Source organism: Natrix helvetica (genome assembly GCF_964273705.1).
Source record: "Natrix helvetica genome assembly, chromosome: 1".
In the NCBI taxonomy this organism is placed as follows: Eukaryota; Metazoa; Chordata; class Lepidosauria; order Squamata; family Natricidae; genus Natrix; species Natrix helvetica.
This window is the reverse complement of record NC_138548.1, coordinates 27,418,324-27,436,424: the sequence shown is the minus strand read 5'-3', so window position 1 is coordinate 27,436,424 and position 18,101 is coordinate 27,418,324. Positions and strand designations below refer to the sequence as shown.

The 18,101-nt window shown below is 41.5% G+C and overlaps 2 protein-coding genes across 5 annotated transcripts in view; one reads left to right on the top strand and one right to left on the bottom strand.

Annotated features, from left to right (window-relative positions):
* PYGL (glycogen phosphorylase L) overlaps window positions 1-1,253 on the top strand; it is a 53,105-nt gene extending 51,852 nt beyond the window's left edge. For 2 of the 3 annotated variants that reach the window (XM_081967411.1, XM_081967412.1), the window contains exon 21: window positions 81-1,253. In XM_081967411.1, coding sequence (XP_081823537.1) covers window positions 81-281 — 201 coding nt within the window. In that variant the 3' untranslated portion in view covers window positions 282-1,253. The remainder of the gene's footprint in view (window positions 1-80) is intronic. The other variant, XR_014176538.1, reaches the window with a different exon arrangement.
* The window catches only part of ABHD12B (abhydrolase domain containing 12B), a 29,687-nt gene continuing 12,824 nt past the window's right edge, over window positions 1,239-18,101 (bottom strand). For both annotated transcript variants that reach the window (XM_081967437.1, XM_081967438.1), the window contains exons 6-13: window positions 15,737-15,782; window positions 15,524-15,653; window positions 14,363-14,400; window positions 10,764-10,846; window positions 8,762-8,844; window positions 7,138-7,216; window positions 2,821-2,945; window positions 1,239-1,361 (exon numbers count right to left, since the gene is read on the bottom strand). In XM_081967437.1, the coding sequence (XP_081823563.1) occupies window positions 1,313-1,361; window positions 2,821-2,945; window positions 7,138-7,216; window positions 8,762-8,844; window positions 10,764-10,846; window positions 14,363-14,400; window positions 15,524-15,653; window positions 15,737-15,782 (633 nt within the window). In that variant the 3' untranslated portion in view covers window positions 1,239-1,312. The remainder of the gene's footprint in view (window positions 1,362-2,820; window positions 2,946-7,137; window positions 7,217-8,761; window positions 8,845-10,763; window positions 10,847-14,362; window positions 14,401-15,523; window positions 15,654-15,736; window positions 15,783-18,101) is intronic.

Here is an 18,101-nt window from a genome sequence, read left to right as displayed (position 1 = left end):
ACGGGACTGTACCATGTTCAGTAGTAATCCTGAATCTGATTGTCATCAAGAGCCGGGTTCACAAATGCTCTTTGTTGCAGAACTCCAAAGAATGGACCAAAATGGTCATCAGGAATATCGCAGCCTCTGGGAAGTTTTCCAGTGACAGGACCATCAAAGAATATGCCCGTGATATCTGGAATGTGGAACCTTCTGACCTCAAGATCCCACCACCCAATGTACCTCGCGATGTTGCTGATGAGATGCTGGCCAATGATTCAGCTGAAAAGTTGCGTGTGTGAATCGGAGAAGTCCTGCAAGGTTTAACTCCGCATGGATAACGCATAGTATCCTACACTGGGGAAAGCGTGCATAGATTTCTTTAGAAAGTAACGGTAATAAAGTGGCCTCTTCTTTTCTCTTTTGCTTACAAGCACTGAGAGCAGTTGGGGAATCTTAGGCATTGTCTACATTTATCTGTTCTCTCCCTTCCCTTCTTTGGGAACTCAGGGAATTGTTCCCAAAATTTTAGCTCTAGTACATTCTATTTCACCTAATGGATCCTAAGTTGTGCTGGTTATTTCTCATGCTAGCTGATATTCTCATTGGACATGCTAGGTACCAGTCCCAGCACCACTAGAGAGTACCAGCTTGAGGTAGGCCACCCAAACAGTTCAAAGGGCGCATTTTTTACTAATTTATATAGTGGGTGTTATAAAAAATACCATTAGCAAACCAAATAATATGTTCATTCAATTGTTGTCTTTTAATAAAAATGAAAGGGCTTGTCCATGATGTGTATTCATAAAGTAAACTATTAGCAGAAAGAATACATTTTAAGAGAGGAAGGCGTCGACGCAGAATTTGTAATTTTATATAGAATCTGGAGTATCTGTTCTTCCTTCAAGGGGTGAGCATATGCTCACCTACTTCGCAATGATAATTCAAATAATGATAATTGTTTGAAGTGTTCTGAAGAAACACCCTACGCTTTTCAGCAAGTATTAAACACAGCACTGAGCCTTTGAGGAAGTTGCCCTTCGTAGTGCACTAGAAATCAAATTGATTCAGCTGTGAGCCAGAAGACATGCTGTCACAGAAATGATGTTTTGCTGAAATAAGGCTTATAGTAGCCAAGATGAGGTGCATTGAAAAGAAGAAACCTTTGGTAGGCTCAAAAACTCCTGTATTTTTGCCCTGTAATGTTGTCCTGTAATGTACACCTGCAAATTCACATGATAAAATAAACTAAAATCCACTTTTTTATCTTCCAACTGTTCGTTGTTTTAATATCCATGGCAAGAACCGATGTCTCCTTGAGGTTGCTGTTAAGTCACTGTCCACTTGATTGCTGATCCCATGTAAGGCTCTTGAGGAAGTCTCTGTTACAGAATACACAGAAAGAATTTATGTTCCTTGGATTTGGTGCCATATAAAATCAACCTCCTGTTCAAATTGTCTGATTCATTTGGCCAGGGTTGTGCAGGCTATTTTATGCAGAAAAAGTATGAAACGATCTACAAAGTGTAGCAGAAGAAGTTTTACACACATATCCTTCAACATAATATCCTGCCTTTCTTGCAGAGAGGGAACTCAAGAATGAAATATTAAGTAATTAGAACCACAATATATCTCAGGCATGGTTGAAATTCAGCTGGTTCTGACAGGTTCTGGAGAACCAGTAGCGGAAATTTTGAGTAGTTCGGAGAATCGGCAAATACCACCTCTGGCTGGTCCCAAATTGGGGTGGGAACAGAGATTTTGCAATATCCTTCCCCCAGGAGTGGGGAGGGAATGGGGATTTTGCAGTATCTTTCCCCTGCCACGCCCACCAAGCCTCGCCCACAGCACCGGTAGTAAAAAAAAAAGAATTTCACCACTGATCTCAGGGGTGTCAAACTCACGACATCATGTCATCACATGATGTATCGTGACTTTCCCACCCCTTTGCTATACCAGGGTGGGCATGGCCAGCGTGGGATGCATCGGGCCAGAGGGCCACAAGTTTGTTACCTCTGATATATCTGAATGTATTATTTTAAGCCCTGGGACAGCAGTGGTTAAAGTGCAGCACTGCAGGCAAACTCTGACCACATCCTGGAGTTTGATTCTGACAGGGGGCTCAAGGTTGACTTCCAAGGTCAGTAAAATGACCCAGATTGTTGGGGGCAATATGCCAATAATGATTCCACATTGCATAGAGAGTGCTGTAAAGCATTATGGGGCAGTACATAGGTGCTATCGCTCTTGCTTTTTAAACGAGGGCTAGAAAAATAAACAGCCCACTGACCACTCAGTGATGGTCATCTGGACTTTCCCATTCATTGAGGTTCATCCCCAACCCCATCACATCAATACAATATGTAGCAATAACAACCAGCCAATTTGAGCATGCATGGAACAGAAGTGTTGCATTATAGCTATTCAGCCACTACTGCTGGAGTTGCCTTCCAAAGTGAGCTCTCTCTTGAAATCTCAGGAGCACTATCTCATCTTCTTGATTAAGCTATTCTTAAGTAAGAAGAAATCTACATTTTGCCAGGAAAAATTGATTTTCTGTACTATGGCCTAGTTTATATAATATAAACCTGAAATATAACATATAATGAAATCCTAAATGTGGTTGCTTAGATTTGCACTTAATGTATTCCATGAATTCTCTCCTTTGGGCTTATTCAGTGAAGCGAATCATGGCTTAATATCAATACAATCAAACTTGTAGTGTGTTGGGTTGGACTATATTCGGTGTCCTTCCTGATCTAAAGCCAATGAAGCATCAAAAGAGAAAACTATTTTCATAGAAGTCTTAGCAATAGCATAAACTTGGCTCAGTGTGCTTACCTGACAATGGAAGAGAGCTCAGGATGAGAGGAGATGTGATCGTGCCCCAAACCCATGGAAGAGGGGAAGGAAAGAAACCTGATGTTGTCTTTCTTCTCAGAGGCACTGTATGTGATCTCAAAAAGCTGTACGTGTAGAAAAAGAGGAGTGAACGTGAATCTCCAAGTGGACTGTTAAGTATTGCTACACAACTTATTTTCCCCCCCTCAAGAATGCAGCATATTTTTCGACATATAAGACGCACCTTCCCCCCCCCCTAAAAGAGTGTGGAAATGTTGGTGTATCTTATACACCAAATACAGCCATTGGCCTCCGAAAGCCCTGCCCCCGCATCCCATTTTTGTGAAAAACGGTCCGTTTTTCACACAAATAGAGACTTTTTTTTGCCTTCCCCCAGCAGCCCTTTGCAGGCTTCAGCAGGGCTGGGGCAAAAATGCCCCCAAAATGGCCCCTTTTCACAAAAATTGAGGCTTTTTTTGCCTTCCCTCAGCCCCCAGCAGCCCTCTGCAGGTTTCAGCAGGGCTGGGGCAAGGCAAAAATGCCCCTGTTTTTGTAAAAAAACAGGTGAAAATGGGCCATTTTTCGCAAAAAATGAGGCTTTTTTGTCTTCCCTCGGCCCCCAGCAGGACTCTGCAGGTTTCAGCAGGGCTGGGGCAAGGCAAAAATGCCCCCGTTTTTGCCTTGCCCCTACTGAAGCCTCCCGAGTGCTGCTGGGGGCTGAGGGAAGGCAAAAACCTTTTTTTCTTACCTTTTCAAAATCTTATTGCGTCTTACACACCGATGCATCTTATAGTCCGAAAAATACAGGAACTAAATACAGGTAATCCTCAACTTATGACCACAATTGAGATTGAGATTTCTGTTGCTAAGCAAGACAGTTGGTGAGTTTTGATCCATTTTACCACCTTTTTTGACACAGTTGTTAAGTGAATCACTGCAGTTAATTTAGTAAGACGATTGTTAAGTGAATCTCACTTCCCCATTACTTTGTGTGTCAGAAGGTCGAAAAAGGTGATTCCATGACCTGGGACATTGCAACTGTCATAAAGGGATGCCAGTTGCCAAATTTTGATCACTTGATCGTGGTCAACAATCACAAGAGTGAAAAACAGTCATAAGTCACTTTTTTCCATGCGTTGTAACATTGAACATGCACTCAATGAATATTTGTAAATCAAAGATGACCTGTATGATGATTGGGCTCCATTGCTTACTAAACTCCCGAGCGTTTTTTACCCTTAGCCAAGTTTCTGGGAGCTACTAATTATGGTGGTTAAGTAGGCTCTATAAGCCCCCAAAATAACAATTCTACCATCTCACACCATCAATGGCAACTACACAGCATCATTCAGAGAAAAAACCTGAGTGCTGAAATTACAGCTGAAATTATCCCCAAAGAAAATGGTCACAATTAAAACTACATCATCCACTTTTGTTCCATGAACTGGGAGAAGGGTTCACAAGATTGTTCCCCCTTGCTTCAAATTTTATCTTTGCAAAAAGCTTCCTGAGCAAAATTGGTCAGGGGACACAAGACCCTTCAGTCTAGCTCATCGGCCAGTGGTGGGTTCCGGATCCCGTTCCAACAGGTACGGTTGGAACAGGCCCGGCGGCATCCACATGGATGCGCGCAGCGCACGCATGCATCTTACCACTTCCGCGAGCCTCCGTGACACTCCAGCTGCTCAGCAGAGCATCGCACAGGAGATGTATGTACCGTGCCCATGCGGGGAAGCTCCAAAAACTTAAAAGACTGGTAAGGAGCTCGGGCAGGTGGGTGGGCCTTCCGGAGCACCGTACCGAAACGGTATTCGGTGCTCTGGGTGGGCTCCGGTGTGTCCATACCGGGATGGACCGCCTGCAACCCACCACTGTTATGGGCTAGCAAAAGTATTTATTTTAAATCATAGATGGTTAGTTCTCCTTGGTGGAGGTCTTGCTACCTGAAATTGTGACCTAATCCTATTTAGCGAGGTAGCTTTGAGAGAGCGATTTGCCAATATCATTCAGAAATCTAGACTCTATGTACAAGTAGTCTTCAAAGGACAAGTGGGACCAGAATTTCCAGTGCTAACAAGGCGCTTCGTAATTACATTGTGGCTGATTTTTATGAGCTTTTTTTGCCACGGGTGTTAGGTGAATCACTGCAGTTGTTAAATGAATCACAGTCATTAAGTGAATCTGGCTCCCCCCCCCTTAGGTTTGCTTGTTTAAAGCCAGCTGGGACAGTCACAAATAGCAATCACATGACCACCAGGATGCTCCAACCATTGTTAAGTACATGCCGATGGCCAAGTGGACAAATTTTGATCACATGGAGGATGCTATGAGAGTTTTAAGTCTAAGGACCAGTTGCCACTTTTTCAGTGTCCTTGTAACTTTGAACAGTCACTAAACACATGACTGAAGGTCAAGGAGTACCTGTAGACGTAGTTCAATGGTGAAATCAGGGGTGGGCTGCTGGGGATTCCCAGGGGTTCAGAAGAACCTCTAGCTAAGATTCTGTGCAGTTCGGAGAACCCACAAATCCTACTCCTGGCTGGCCCCACCCACCCCTCCTTGGAGTCCCCACATGGCCCATTTTAGATGCAGGTAAGTGCAGGGCGTGCCCGGAGGCTCAGGGAGGGTGAAAAACAGGCCTACCTGTTTGGGAAGGCTGGAAATGGGCCCATTTCCAGAGGGCCTCTAGAAAATGAGGAGGATGTTTTCATCCTCCTGGAGGCTCGAGGAAAGCCCAGGGAAGGCAAAAATGCCCCCTCACTGGTGCAGCAGGCTGACTGGGCCACGTCCACCCAGCAACCAGGCAGAGAACCCCTTGCTAAAATTTTTGAAGCCCACCCCTGGGTGTAACTCAAACTGCTATCCAGCTCAGAGCCTCCCAAATCTGAACAAATTACTAAGTGAAGGCACTTTTTCTCTAGGGAATTCCCCTGAAGGCTTATGGGGCAACAGTACTTAAATAACCAGAGGCCATAGACTCATTTCTACTGTTGAAATCCTACTGCTTATTCCTGGCTAATTTATAATTACAACAATGTAAGTCACCCAGAGTAACCTTGTGGTGAGATGGATGGCCAATAAATTTAGTGACCAAATAAATAATGTTTGCAGGAGTCCCTCCCATTGGAAGCTGGATTGTCTCTTGAAATAAAAGATGGATTGCTGTTTGTTCAGGATATGGCTATGTTATCAAGGATTTAGGAAAAATGGTTTAAAGGGAGATATTAAGAGAAAACCATGATAAGCCATGGCGGCACCTTGGTTAGAATACAGTATTGCAGACTGACTCTGCCCACAGCCAAGAGTTCGATCCTGACTGGCTCAAAATTGACTCAGCCTTCCATCCTTCCCAAGTGAGTAAAATGAGTACCCTTATTGCTGGGGGCAATATGCTGATGCTGTAAAGTACCCAGAGAATGCTAGAAAGCACTATGGGGCAGTATATACCGTATATTCCACCGTACAAGGTGACTGGGCGTATAAGACAACCCCCTACTTTCAGGCTCCCGCAAGCCGGTTCGAAAGCTTCCGTGCTGCAGGGCTTTCATAGTTTGAGCTCAGCGCCTTCCTCCTCCAGACCGCCAGCCAGACCTTACTAAGCCATCCCAGTGCTCATCCATCCACGTGCCCAGGCAAGGAACACCGAGGTTATTGATTGAAAGGCCGGCGTCTGCGCTGGTGGCGGTGCGGCTTTTTGTGTGGCGGCATTGTTTTTTCTTTTCTTTTGGTTTTTTGGTACACCCAGCGTATAAGACGATCCCCGATTTTTGAAATAATTTTGGGGGGTTAAAAAGTAATCTTATATGCCGGAAAATACGGTAAATCTAAATGCTATTGCTATAACTTCTCAGAAAAAGAAGCCCTTAATTTTATAAGACTCATGAAGAAGAATCATCCTGAGAACTAAATGGAAAGAGAATCTGTTCCTCTTCTCTCTAGTACTAGAACAGGGGTCCCCATACCCCCATCCATGGACTAGCACTGGTCCATGGCATGCTAGAAACCAGGGCACACAAACAAGTGAAGCCCCATCTACAGGATGCAGCCAGCACAGAAAACCACGCTCACACACACACACACCGGTCCACGGAAAAGCCTTTCTCTATGGAACTGATCCCTTGTGCCCAAAAGAATGGGGGCCTCTGTACTAGAACATTCCAGAAATGACCAAAGGTATATTTTGCTAATGTCATTTGGATTTTTCCCCCCCAAGTCTGCTATGGAAACATAAAACTATATTGGTGATGTATATTATCTGTTTATATGTACAAAGAACCCTTTTAAAAGAGTAATGGACTACAGTTACTGTTTAGTTACCGTTTTTCCATGTTGTACAGGTATCATCCCGTCATCTTCCGAATGCAAGATCAAAATAGGACTAGATAACACTTTGACACTACGGACAAGAAACACAATGTTTTAGTTCAATTTAACTGTTTTTTCATATCTTTATCCCTGCTTTCCAAACAAAAATTGTCTTTCAAGTTCTTGAGTAACATTTCTAACCATTAATGAAACCTTAAGTCATTGTGCGCTGTCATCCTTTGATTCCTGGCAAAATATCCCATGACGTTTGGACAACCTAGAACTACGCCGCCTACGGTCTAACCTAAGTGTAGTACACAAAATTGTCTGCTACAATGTTGTTCCTGTCAATGACTTCTTGAGCTTCAATCTCAATAATACACAAGCAAACAGTAGATGCAAACTCAAGGTAAACCGCTCCAAACTGGATTGCAGAAAATACAACTTCAGCAACAGAGTGGTCAACACCTGGAATTCTCTACCTGACTCCGTTGTAACATCCTCAAACCCTCACAGCTTCAACCTTAAACTGTCTTACCGTGGACCTCACTCCATTCCTAAGAGGTCCATAAAAGGAGGCATGCATAAGCGCACCATCGTGTCTACCCTCCCTGTCCTACTGTCCCCATTTACTTGCATTCATTCCTTGTTCATGTCCATGTTTATGCTTAGACCTGTTATCTAGTACATGTAAAATAAAATAAAATAAATTTTACAAATAAAATAAATAAACAAACAAATAAGTCATAGGGCTACATACGTAGCTCTCCCACTCCAAAGATGGGGAGAGATCCACCTTTTTAGGAGCAATAAAGGAGAATATTTGTAGCTCAGCGTTGAAATGAGGGATCCTTGGTGCTCTCTGAGTTTGGCTGTTTTCTTGCTGACATTTCATCATCCAAACTAAGTAACATAATCAGTGCTACTAGTTACCTAGTTTGCATAATGAAACATCTTCAAAAAAACAAGCTCAGAGAGTACCAAGGATTCCTCACTCACCCTTGGAGGAGATCTTAAGAAAACACTTCAGAAATGTTTAAAAAATCACTCATTTTTCTTTCAACAATAGTATAACTTATTTGCAGTTGTGCCTTCGGTATCCCATTACCCTGAATTTCCCATCTTTCCTGAATATTTTTCCTTCTCCAGACAGTGGATTTGAAATCAATGGTCACCTATCTCTCCTCTGAGTTCATCAAAATCTGATCCTTTTCTATTCCTCCTCGCCAGAATATCACAAATGTCGTACATCAAATTAACAGGGCCCGCAGACAAATGGTGGAATCCAAAGCTTCAGATGCTGCCATATTGAACCAAGAGTGTCTGCAGGACCTTGTTGCTTTTGTCACACTGATGAAGGCACTAAGATGGCATCCTATCACAACGTCTTCCTCTTTTGGACAACTGTGTAATATCTCTGCACAAATAGAGAAGGGGCCGGGCTGGCATACTGCATAGTAACGTTTGTCAATCTCTCCCTCTATGCAAATGCCACTGAATCTACCATTTTGAAAGAAGTAAACCAAGCCTATCATTTGATGGCAATCTAAAGTTAATTCTCAGAACAGTAAAGGACAACCTATTCTAGAACCCGGTATCTTCCATATAGTTTGGGATTGTGTAACTCTGAACTTACTTTTCATCATTGAGAAAGAACATGTCAGCTCGGGCCATGGTGTCCAAAATTAAAGATTCAAAGCCAGGAAACTTGCGGTAGATCTGGTTAAAGAAGAAAAGAAAAAATATTTTCCATTCCTGAAAACTCCTTTGTCAACTGCTATAAGAGATATCTTAATTTAGTTGTTCGTTTACAATTATTGCCACTTACGTACCACTTCAGTCAAACTAACTCTGAGCAGCATACAATTCCCATCTTCACAGATTCAAATGAAAAGCAAAATTAAACATTGCTTGAATTGCTGCGTTCTGGAGTAGCTATATCTTCCCAATATCCTTCAATTGCAAGACCATGTAAAGCGCATTCCAACAAGAGGTTATTAAGACATAAGTTTTAATCATTGAACAAAAAAAAAGGAATGTAAAACTTGGAAGCACCATGCTGAACAGAGCAGCAATTAAACCATCATTCCTCATCAGAAGCCTGTTTTAATGAACGTGGATGACTGAGAATCTCTATTGACTATTTTAATGAACTTTCTATATATATATCAGGAGGGATGGGGGCCATTGGTAGGATTCAAATAATTTACCAACCGGTTTTCTGCCCTATTGATTTCTTCTAACAACCAGTTCACCAAGCTGCTGAATCCCACCACTGACTGGACAACCTTTGAGCAGGATGGTATAAGATTTACTGCCTTAGGCAGGGTGTTGGGCTAGAAGACCTCTGATGTCCTTCCCACCCCTAGGATGCTTTGTCATATATGGGCATATCAAAGCATTCATGTAAGTACTTGAATTGCTGCGTTCTGGAGTAGCTACATCTTCCCAATGTCCTTCAATTGCAAGACCATGTAAAGTGCATTCCAACAAGAGGTTATTAAGACATAAGTTTTAATCTCCCAAGGGATATTGTAAAGTCTACCACTCCAAGGGGCACTATAAGTGGAACAGAATGTGGAGCTATGCAAACAGCTTCTTGGCCAGTGCTGCTACCTGCTCAATCAGCAGCTGTGAGTATAAGAGGACCTTCAAATTATGGTCCAAGTCTATGCAGGGAATGCAATCTCATTTACAACTAAAGATGGAATCTCTACAGATTGAACTTTCTTATGAATGCAGGATCATTCTATTTTGATAAATTTAAGCCTCCACCTGTTCTTCCTCAACCAGACCCTAATAACCTCTGGCACATCAACAGCATCTCTTGGCTGACCTGAGAAGTAAAGAAACAAGGTTGATACAGTAGATGACCTCACCCAGCTGAAGTAACATGGAATAGTCTGATTCACCCATGCCAGTTTTGCCAGAAATCAACTACCAAGTGTGATCAATGTGGTCTCCGTGCCATATACCAGATTTGAAACCTGACTGAAATAGGTCTGTATAACCTGTTTCTTCCAGGGCTCTCTGCGGTTGCAACTTCCAGTGTTTTCTCAACAATTTTCCCCAAAGCAATAAAAGTTAGGATATTAATTGATAATAATCTGGATTGAGTAATGGTTTCTTCAGGACAAGATGCAATACTCCCTCACTCAAGGATACGTTGTTATCACATATATGCTGAAAACCTAGTACTTATTTTGCTCTTAATAATAAAGGTAAGAATATTAACGGAGAAATGTACATTATTCTTCCTATCAAGAATCTTTTTTTCTTTTGCTAACTGTGTTTCACACAACATGGAAGATCCTTGGAATATAAATATGACCTTCTAATTGCAGCTGAACTACAATTCCCAGCATTCTTCATTGCTATACGAGTCTATGGCAAGACAGAGTTTTTGTTCAGCAAGATCTGGAAGGACTCGATGTCTTTTCCTTCTAGTTGTGTTCTGCTATCTATTTTCTCTTCTGCATAAACACATACGTCCAGGTTGTCCCTTAGGTGGATCCAATTGCAGGTGTTCTAGGATTTCATATGAGCCAGGCACATATTTTCACAACAGCTTGACAGGATGCTACATAAAGAGTGGCAAAAGTACATATGGAACTAAAACTAAGAGTGCCAAGACTTACTACTGTCATTGGGATGGTGGCAGCTGCATCCCGGATGGTGGTATAAGGAGCCTCCAGGATGACTGCATCCACTATGATACCTTCTAGAGGGGGAAAAAAAGGATTATATTAGGAAAACAAAAATCAATGAAAGGAACAAAAAAAAGGCAGGTTGTTTTCTGAGACTAAGGCCCTCATCCTGAAAAACCAGAGAAACAAGATACACTGGTCTAGCAGAGACAAAGTACATCAAAGCCTCAAGGCTGAATATATAATCCACAATTCCCAACATCAGATTAAATTAACAGGATTCAGGGAGAAGGCTCAATTAGCCATCCAAAACAATCCATCAGGCACTGAGTTTTATTGTAAGCTATTCTCACAGGGCTAAGACATGGAGCTTGTCAATCAGAAAGGTCAGTAGTTCAGTGGTTCGAATTCCTAGTGCCGCGTAATGGAGTGAGCTCCTGTTACTTGTCCCAGCTTCTGCCAACCTAGCAGTCTGAAAGCATGTAAAAATGCAAGTAGAAAAATAGAAGCCACCTTTAGTGGGAAGGTAACAGCATTCCGTGCACCTTTGACGTTTAGTCATTCCAGCCACCTGATCACGGAGACGTCTTTGGACAGTGCTGGCCCTTTCGGCTTTGAAACGGAGATGAGCACCGCCCCTTAGAGTCAGGAACGATTAGTACATATGTACAAGGGGAACCTTTACCTTATTCTCTTCTTATCCACAGTTTTCCTGAAAAATTAAGACTGCTGCTGACATTCCTCCCATCTCTTTGACTTTAGCTCTCAGCTTTCTAAACTGGAGAACCTTGAAGGATAGGCTCCCAAAATAGGCATAATAAATAAACTAAACCAATTTCAATTTCAATTTATTTGTGCTTCTAGACCGCCCCCTCTCCCAGAAGGGACTAAACCAAAACTAAATGTGTTTGTATGGAATTAATTCAATGCAATTACTACATTTATACTCCAGGAGTGTCATGATTTTTCCATTTGAGCATCCTGAAAACTACAATTTGATGGCAAATTTTACAAGAGCTCTAAAACCACACACCCAAAGGAGCCCAAAAAAACCCCACATTGTACACTTTTGCTTGAAACATTGGGGCAATTTGCAAACAATTTGGCGATGGAAAACATGCCTGGTACCCTTTCCCATTTTTTTTCCATTCAACATTGATAAAGCCAGTGAGAAAAATGCATCACAACAGTGTTAATATGCTCAAAAAGCAGAAGTAAGTAATATAGGTAAGAACTGGTTGTCCATTCCTCACAGGCAGAGGTGACTGCTGGGAGTGTCAAAAAAGTCAAGATGGCAGCCATTATCACACAATAAAAACCTTGCCCCCTAAGCACTTGCAAATTGCTGAAGTGAATGATCCAAACTATAATGCAGATAACAAAAAGGTACATCAGCCGCTAGGGCATGTAATGATGTGTATGTTTTATGTTATATTTCAAGTTCAATTGTTATGCCTAGCTCTTTAAGAAGGTTAGGAAACAGTTAACTTTTTAAATGATGTCATCTAGGGAAGAAGGTAGTTTCTAAGATGGCTGCCGCTGAATGAAGACTAGCCTCCAGTTCAAGCTCCTTGCTGTCTGCCTTTATATTATGCCAAGTCATCACAACATACAAAGACACACACACAAGTGGGCAATCTTTCGGTGTATGATAATGGTATTGGGAAGGGCCGTTTGCAGGAATGGGCAACAATGTAAAATGAGTGAAGCTAATGATGCATTAAATTTTCAGATTTTTCTTTTTTGCTCTTTGTGGATATTTGGATTACCGTATTTTTTGGAGTATAAGACACACCTTTCCCCCCAAAAAAGAGGGTGAACATTTGGGTGCGTCTTATACACAGAATGTAGCCACACTCCCTCCACCAGAGGCCAAAAAACGTGAGGCATGGAGGCGGCAATTGTATGTGGCAATCCCTGCAGCCTGGAACAGCTGACTAGGGGTATTTCAGCAGTCCAATGCACCCGCCAATCAGCTGTGCTGAATCAGGCTGCAATAAGTCTTGAAGTTGACCTGGCTGGTCAGAGTTTGCAGCAGTAATCACATTCAAAAAGCACACACGAGTTAACGATTCAGCAGGATTCAAAATAATAATAATAATAATAATAATAATAATAATAATAATAATAATAATAATATACAATACATTACCAAAAGCAGGTTTTTCAAAGTAGCAGTAAATACAAGCAAAACACAAGCAGTTTCACTTCCAGTTCTTGGCTAAGCCAGGCTCCTTCCTGTCTCCTTGTTGCTCACAAGGCAAATTTCAGTGTCCCAATAGCCCTCATTGGCTGATTTAGTTGCTATGCCTATTCATTGGCTGACCTTGTTACCATGTGTCAGCTGAATACCATGGATGCTGGTAGGCAGAGGCAGCATTTTGTTTCTTCTTATTTTCCTCCCCAAAAACTAAGGTGCATCTTATACTCTATGAAGAACAGTTACAGGAACTGGGCATGGCTAGTCTAGTGAAGAGAAGAACCAGGGGAGACATGATAGCAGTGTTCCAATATTTGAGGGGCTGCCACAGAGAGGAGGGGGTCAAGCTATTTTCCAAAGCACCTGAAGGCCAGACAAGGAATAATGGATGGAAACTGATCAAGGAGAGATGCAACTTAGAAATAAGGAGGAACTTTCTGACAGTGAGAACAATCAACCAAGGGAACAACTTGCCTTCGAAAGTTGTGGAGACTTCATCACTTTCAAGAAGAGATTGGACTACCATTTGTCAGAAATGATGTAGGGTCTCCTGCTTGAGCAGAGGGTTGGACTAGATGACCTATAAGGTCCCTTCCAACTCTGTTAATCTGTTAAATCTATTAAAACTGGAGGAGAGGTATACGTTACCTACAATTATGTAGATAACCTATATAATTGTACCATTTTCACTTAGCTGAAACAGATTGAAGAAGAAGCCACAAGGACCAGGAAAGTGAACATTAAAGTAGGAAGGAATATTATGTTTTACAGATTCATAACAGATTTTTGGTAATTCAATCATAACAGAGCTGAAGAAACTTCTTGAATGAGAAGTCGAACATCTTCAACGGAAAACCAGAAAGTCCAGCTGCCTCTTGAAAAAGCACCTTTAGGACTTGTCAGTTTTAAGATGTGTGGGCTACACTTCTCAGAATTCTCCAGACAACAACTGCATGCCTGTCAGGACCAATGTTCCAGATGTTTAATACTAAATGTGTTCAACCTTCCCTCTGCATCAACTTTTATTACCAGCTTTTATCACATTTCCTATATGCTATTTGTGTAAACCAGTGGCTTTCAAACACTTGTGGACACCAGAAGTTGAAGGGCGTTTGCAGTCCATATATTTGAAAATTGTCAAGTTCTAGGACAGGGGTGTCAAACTGGATACATTACGCGCAGGCCACGTCCGGCCGGATACGTCACACACAGGCCACGTCCATCCCAGCTCCCCAAAGGGGAAAAACATTACAATACATCACGTGCCAGCAATGTGACGCCACGAGTTTGATACCCATGTTCTAGGTCATAAGACAATGCAAAAAAGAGACAGAATCTTCCACAATAATTTAGTGAGAAATGTTACTTTGTCCATTCATATAATAATTACCTTGTTCTTTCAGCCTTCTGGCAGTATTGGTAGCAATTCTACAAGGAAAGAAGAAATAGTGAAGATAAGAAATGTCTTAACGTGATCTACGATATTGTTCAGAGTATAAGATGCACCTTTTCCCTCAAAAATGAGGCTGAAAATCTAGGTGTGTCTTATACACTGAATACAGCATTTTTTGCCTGCCGAAACCCCGCCCCCTCACCAAAATGGCTGTGCATAGCTTGTAGGAGACTTTCAGAGAGCTCCTGGGGACTGGGGAGGGCAATTTTGCCCACCCAGCGCCCAGGAGCACTCTATAAGCTTCCTAATGCCTTTTTTGGATTAAAAAAAGGGCCCGTTTTTGTCCGCGCCCCCCCTCCCCTCGGAACATTCTACAAAACTCCTAAGGGCTATTTATGCCCTTTTTTAAAAAAACTCCCCAAAATGGCACATTTTGGGAAGGTTTGCAGAGTGCAAAAACTTTTTTTTTAATTTGCCTCTTCAAAATCTTGGTGCATCTTATAATCCGGTGCATCTTATACTCTGAAAAATACAGTATTCTGATTCTGAAGCAAGTCCCATCCATGTTCTTTGTTTGGCATAAATTAGGGAAGAGCTACTGCCTTGAGCTGATCAAACATCCTAAATCAGTGGTTCTCAACCTGTGGTCAGCAGAATCCTGAGGAACCACAATATCATCACAGAGAAATGTTATGATTTAAATGTTAAGTCTTGGTGGTTTGTGGCCACAAAAGGTATTTAAAAGGGGTCCAGGGTGAAGAAAGGTTTGAGAACGACTGGCCTAAACAATCATGAACTTCTTTCGTGAGTGCCACAGAGGCCCCTTCTCAAACCCACTAAAAGCTTCTGAAATCTGTGCTTAGTATATTTTAGCTGTTTTAGAGTTCAAAAACATTAATTTTATTTAAAATACTACTGAAATCAAAATTCACCAGGATTTGCAGTGCTGATCTATAGCTTATGTATTCCTTTCAAGTTGCCCTGACTTTGATAAGAGGCTTAGTTTGCACACAAAAAAAACCCAAAGAATGTATAAAGAACATGCACTCATACACATGCACACGTAAGCCGATGTCAAAATCATAGTCATCAACCTTCAAGCTATCAGATGGAAAGAAACATTTTCTCTTGCACTGGAGGGCAAAATAACAAACCTACCCAGTGCCCAGGGAATGTCCCCAGAAGATGATTGGGCTGTTTCCACTCCTTGCTTTCACCCAGTTGTAAAGGCAGAGAACATCTGTTGTAAAGCCTTTTTCACTAGGGTTACCCGTAGAGTCTGCATAGCCTTGGAGAAATAACAAAGCAAGTTATAGGGAAACATACTCCTAGAAATCAATCCCTGGAAATCAACTTTGCCTTGAAACTTACCTCTGTAGTCCAAAGCCAAGACATGGAAGCCACCACCACTCATTGCCTGTATTAAAAGGTAGACAAATTTAAAACACAAACAACTTCCTAAAACGAAGAAAGTCATATCCCAAAACAAAGTTAGCTATTCACAAAACGCTACCACTAAGACCTAAACACCAACCCTTCCAGGAGATCAGGCTAGGATGCCAGTGTCATGTAGATCAGTACTACTATTTTTGATAAAGCTATACAAGTAATCCTCAACTTAGGACCACAACTGAGCCCAACATTTCCATTGCTAAGCAAGACAGTTGTTAAGTGAGTTTTCATCCCATTGTACTACCTTTCTTGCCACAGTTGTTTAAGTGAATCACTGCAGTGGTTAAGTAACACAGTTGTAAAGTGAATCTGGCTTCCCTATTGACTTTGCTGGTCAGAAGGTCGGAAATGTGATCACATGATCCTGGGACACTGCAATGGTCATAAATAGGAACCGGTTGCCAAGCATCCCGAATTTTGATCATGTGACCATTGGGGTGATGCAATGGTCATTAAGTGTGAAAAATTTGTCATAAGTCACTTTTTCAGTACTGTTGCAACTTTGAGTGGCTACTAAGTGTTCAAGTTAAGTATTACCTGTAACAACAATCTTGAAGTCTGAATGTCTTTCCTTCCTCTCCCATTATCTTTACGAGAATTAGGGAGAGTCTTCCCAGAGACATTTAATCAGTTACTTTCCAACCCACATGGGTTCCTTTTATCTGACTACTGCCTTGGCAACAGCTCTTCCTCCTGTTGCTCACGGCCATTCCCACTTTCATCTATGCATAATGCAGTTGGGTTGGGCTGGATAGGATAGAGTTGGAATTATAATATTGTCCAACCAGCTATTTAGAGGAAAGCTGTGATTTATAACTGTGTGTAACTGTGTAAACCTGCGGTCCCCAACCTTTGAAGTAGTGGGATGAGGATGGGATGAAAGGAATGAGGATAGGCCATATAAAAATAGTTACCAGGACATATTTGTCCTGGGGTTTAGGGCAATGAGTCCCATGTAAACTACAATCTATAAACCACTTCTAAAAGATTTGCATAAGTAGCCATATCATATCTGGACAATCCAGCCAACTGTTGAGTTCTTAGTGTTCTCTGCTGATGTTGATTTCCTGCAGATGTTACCAGGTTGTATAACATCATCAATATATGGGGGAATGGAATTTGCTGATTATTTATACACAGCAGCTTGCCCTGCTAGTCTTGGTTTGGGATATGGTTCTTCCTTGATAGTTCCCTGGTTAGGGTATGGTTTTTCCTTGAGTGTTTATATGTTGGTTGCTAAAGAGGATGTGCTCTAGGCTATTAGTTTTCATCCCTGATTTTTGATTCCATCTTTTAAATGGTGTGTAGATGGAATTTAGCCCTATGTATTAATTGATGGTTGATCTTTTGGAATGTTCATGTATTTATTTAAATAATTTATATAGCTATCCATCTCACAGGCAGTGACTTTGGAAAGCAGGCAGATAATTAAACCAAAAGAAACTGGTAACAGGCAAAATAATGGACCCAAATATTGATAAAAGCAATAGTAATGATAATATGACATAGCCCAAGGTCTAAAAACATCTCATTTTCAATCAATAAACAAATCCAATACGCCATGTTTCCAGGAATGTATTCTGTCAATCTTCTACCTGTCTACTATAATCTTTACAGTGTTTGTTGTAAATAAGTCCTTTTCTTCTTCTTAGATTATTGCGTCTTTGGGTTTGCTTAAGATGTTTCAAAATATGTTCTTTTTTTCTTTATTTTTTGTAAACCAATGAGCAACAGTAGTCTGTTGGCTTTCTCAGATATGTTTCTGGTGTAGGGCAGTTATACTTTTCATTGCAAGTGTCCCTGAAAATCAATGACAAGTCCAAAGAAAATTCATCTTGCCTTCTGACTGCATTGATGTTCTTGGATGTATAAGATGAAAAGGATATTTCTCCTAATATGTAATCAATTTCAATCTGGGGAACTGTTGACAATTTACTTCAAACCATATCCAAAAATTCTAGGGAATCCAATTTATTATAATTGTTTTAAATTTATTATAGCAGCCCACTCCATACATAGATTATTGGCAGCTTACAAATATAAACACTAAAATCATTAAAAACATTTATCATAGGCAGCCCAGATTAAAACAATCAAATAATCCAGACAACCACTAGATGACACCAAAGAGGCAAGGATATCTGCATCTCTTTGCTGCCACCTACTGGCCAGCTTCATATGGGAGGACTAGGCATTGAAGTGCTTTACAGCAGGGGTCCCCAATCCCAGTCCACGGACCACTACCGGTCTGTGGCATGCCAGCAACTGGGCCATGCAAACAAGG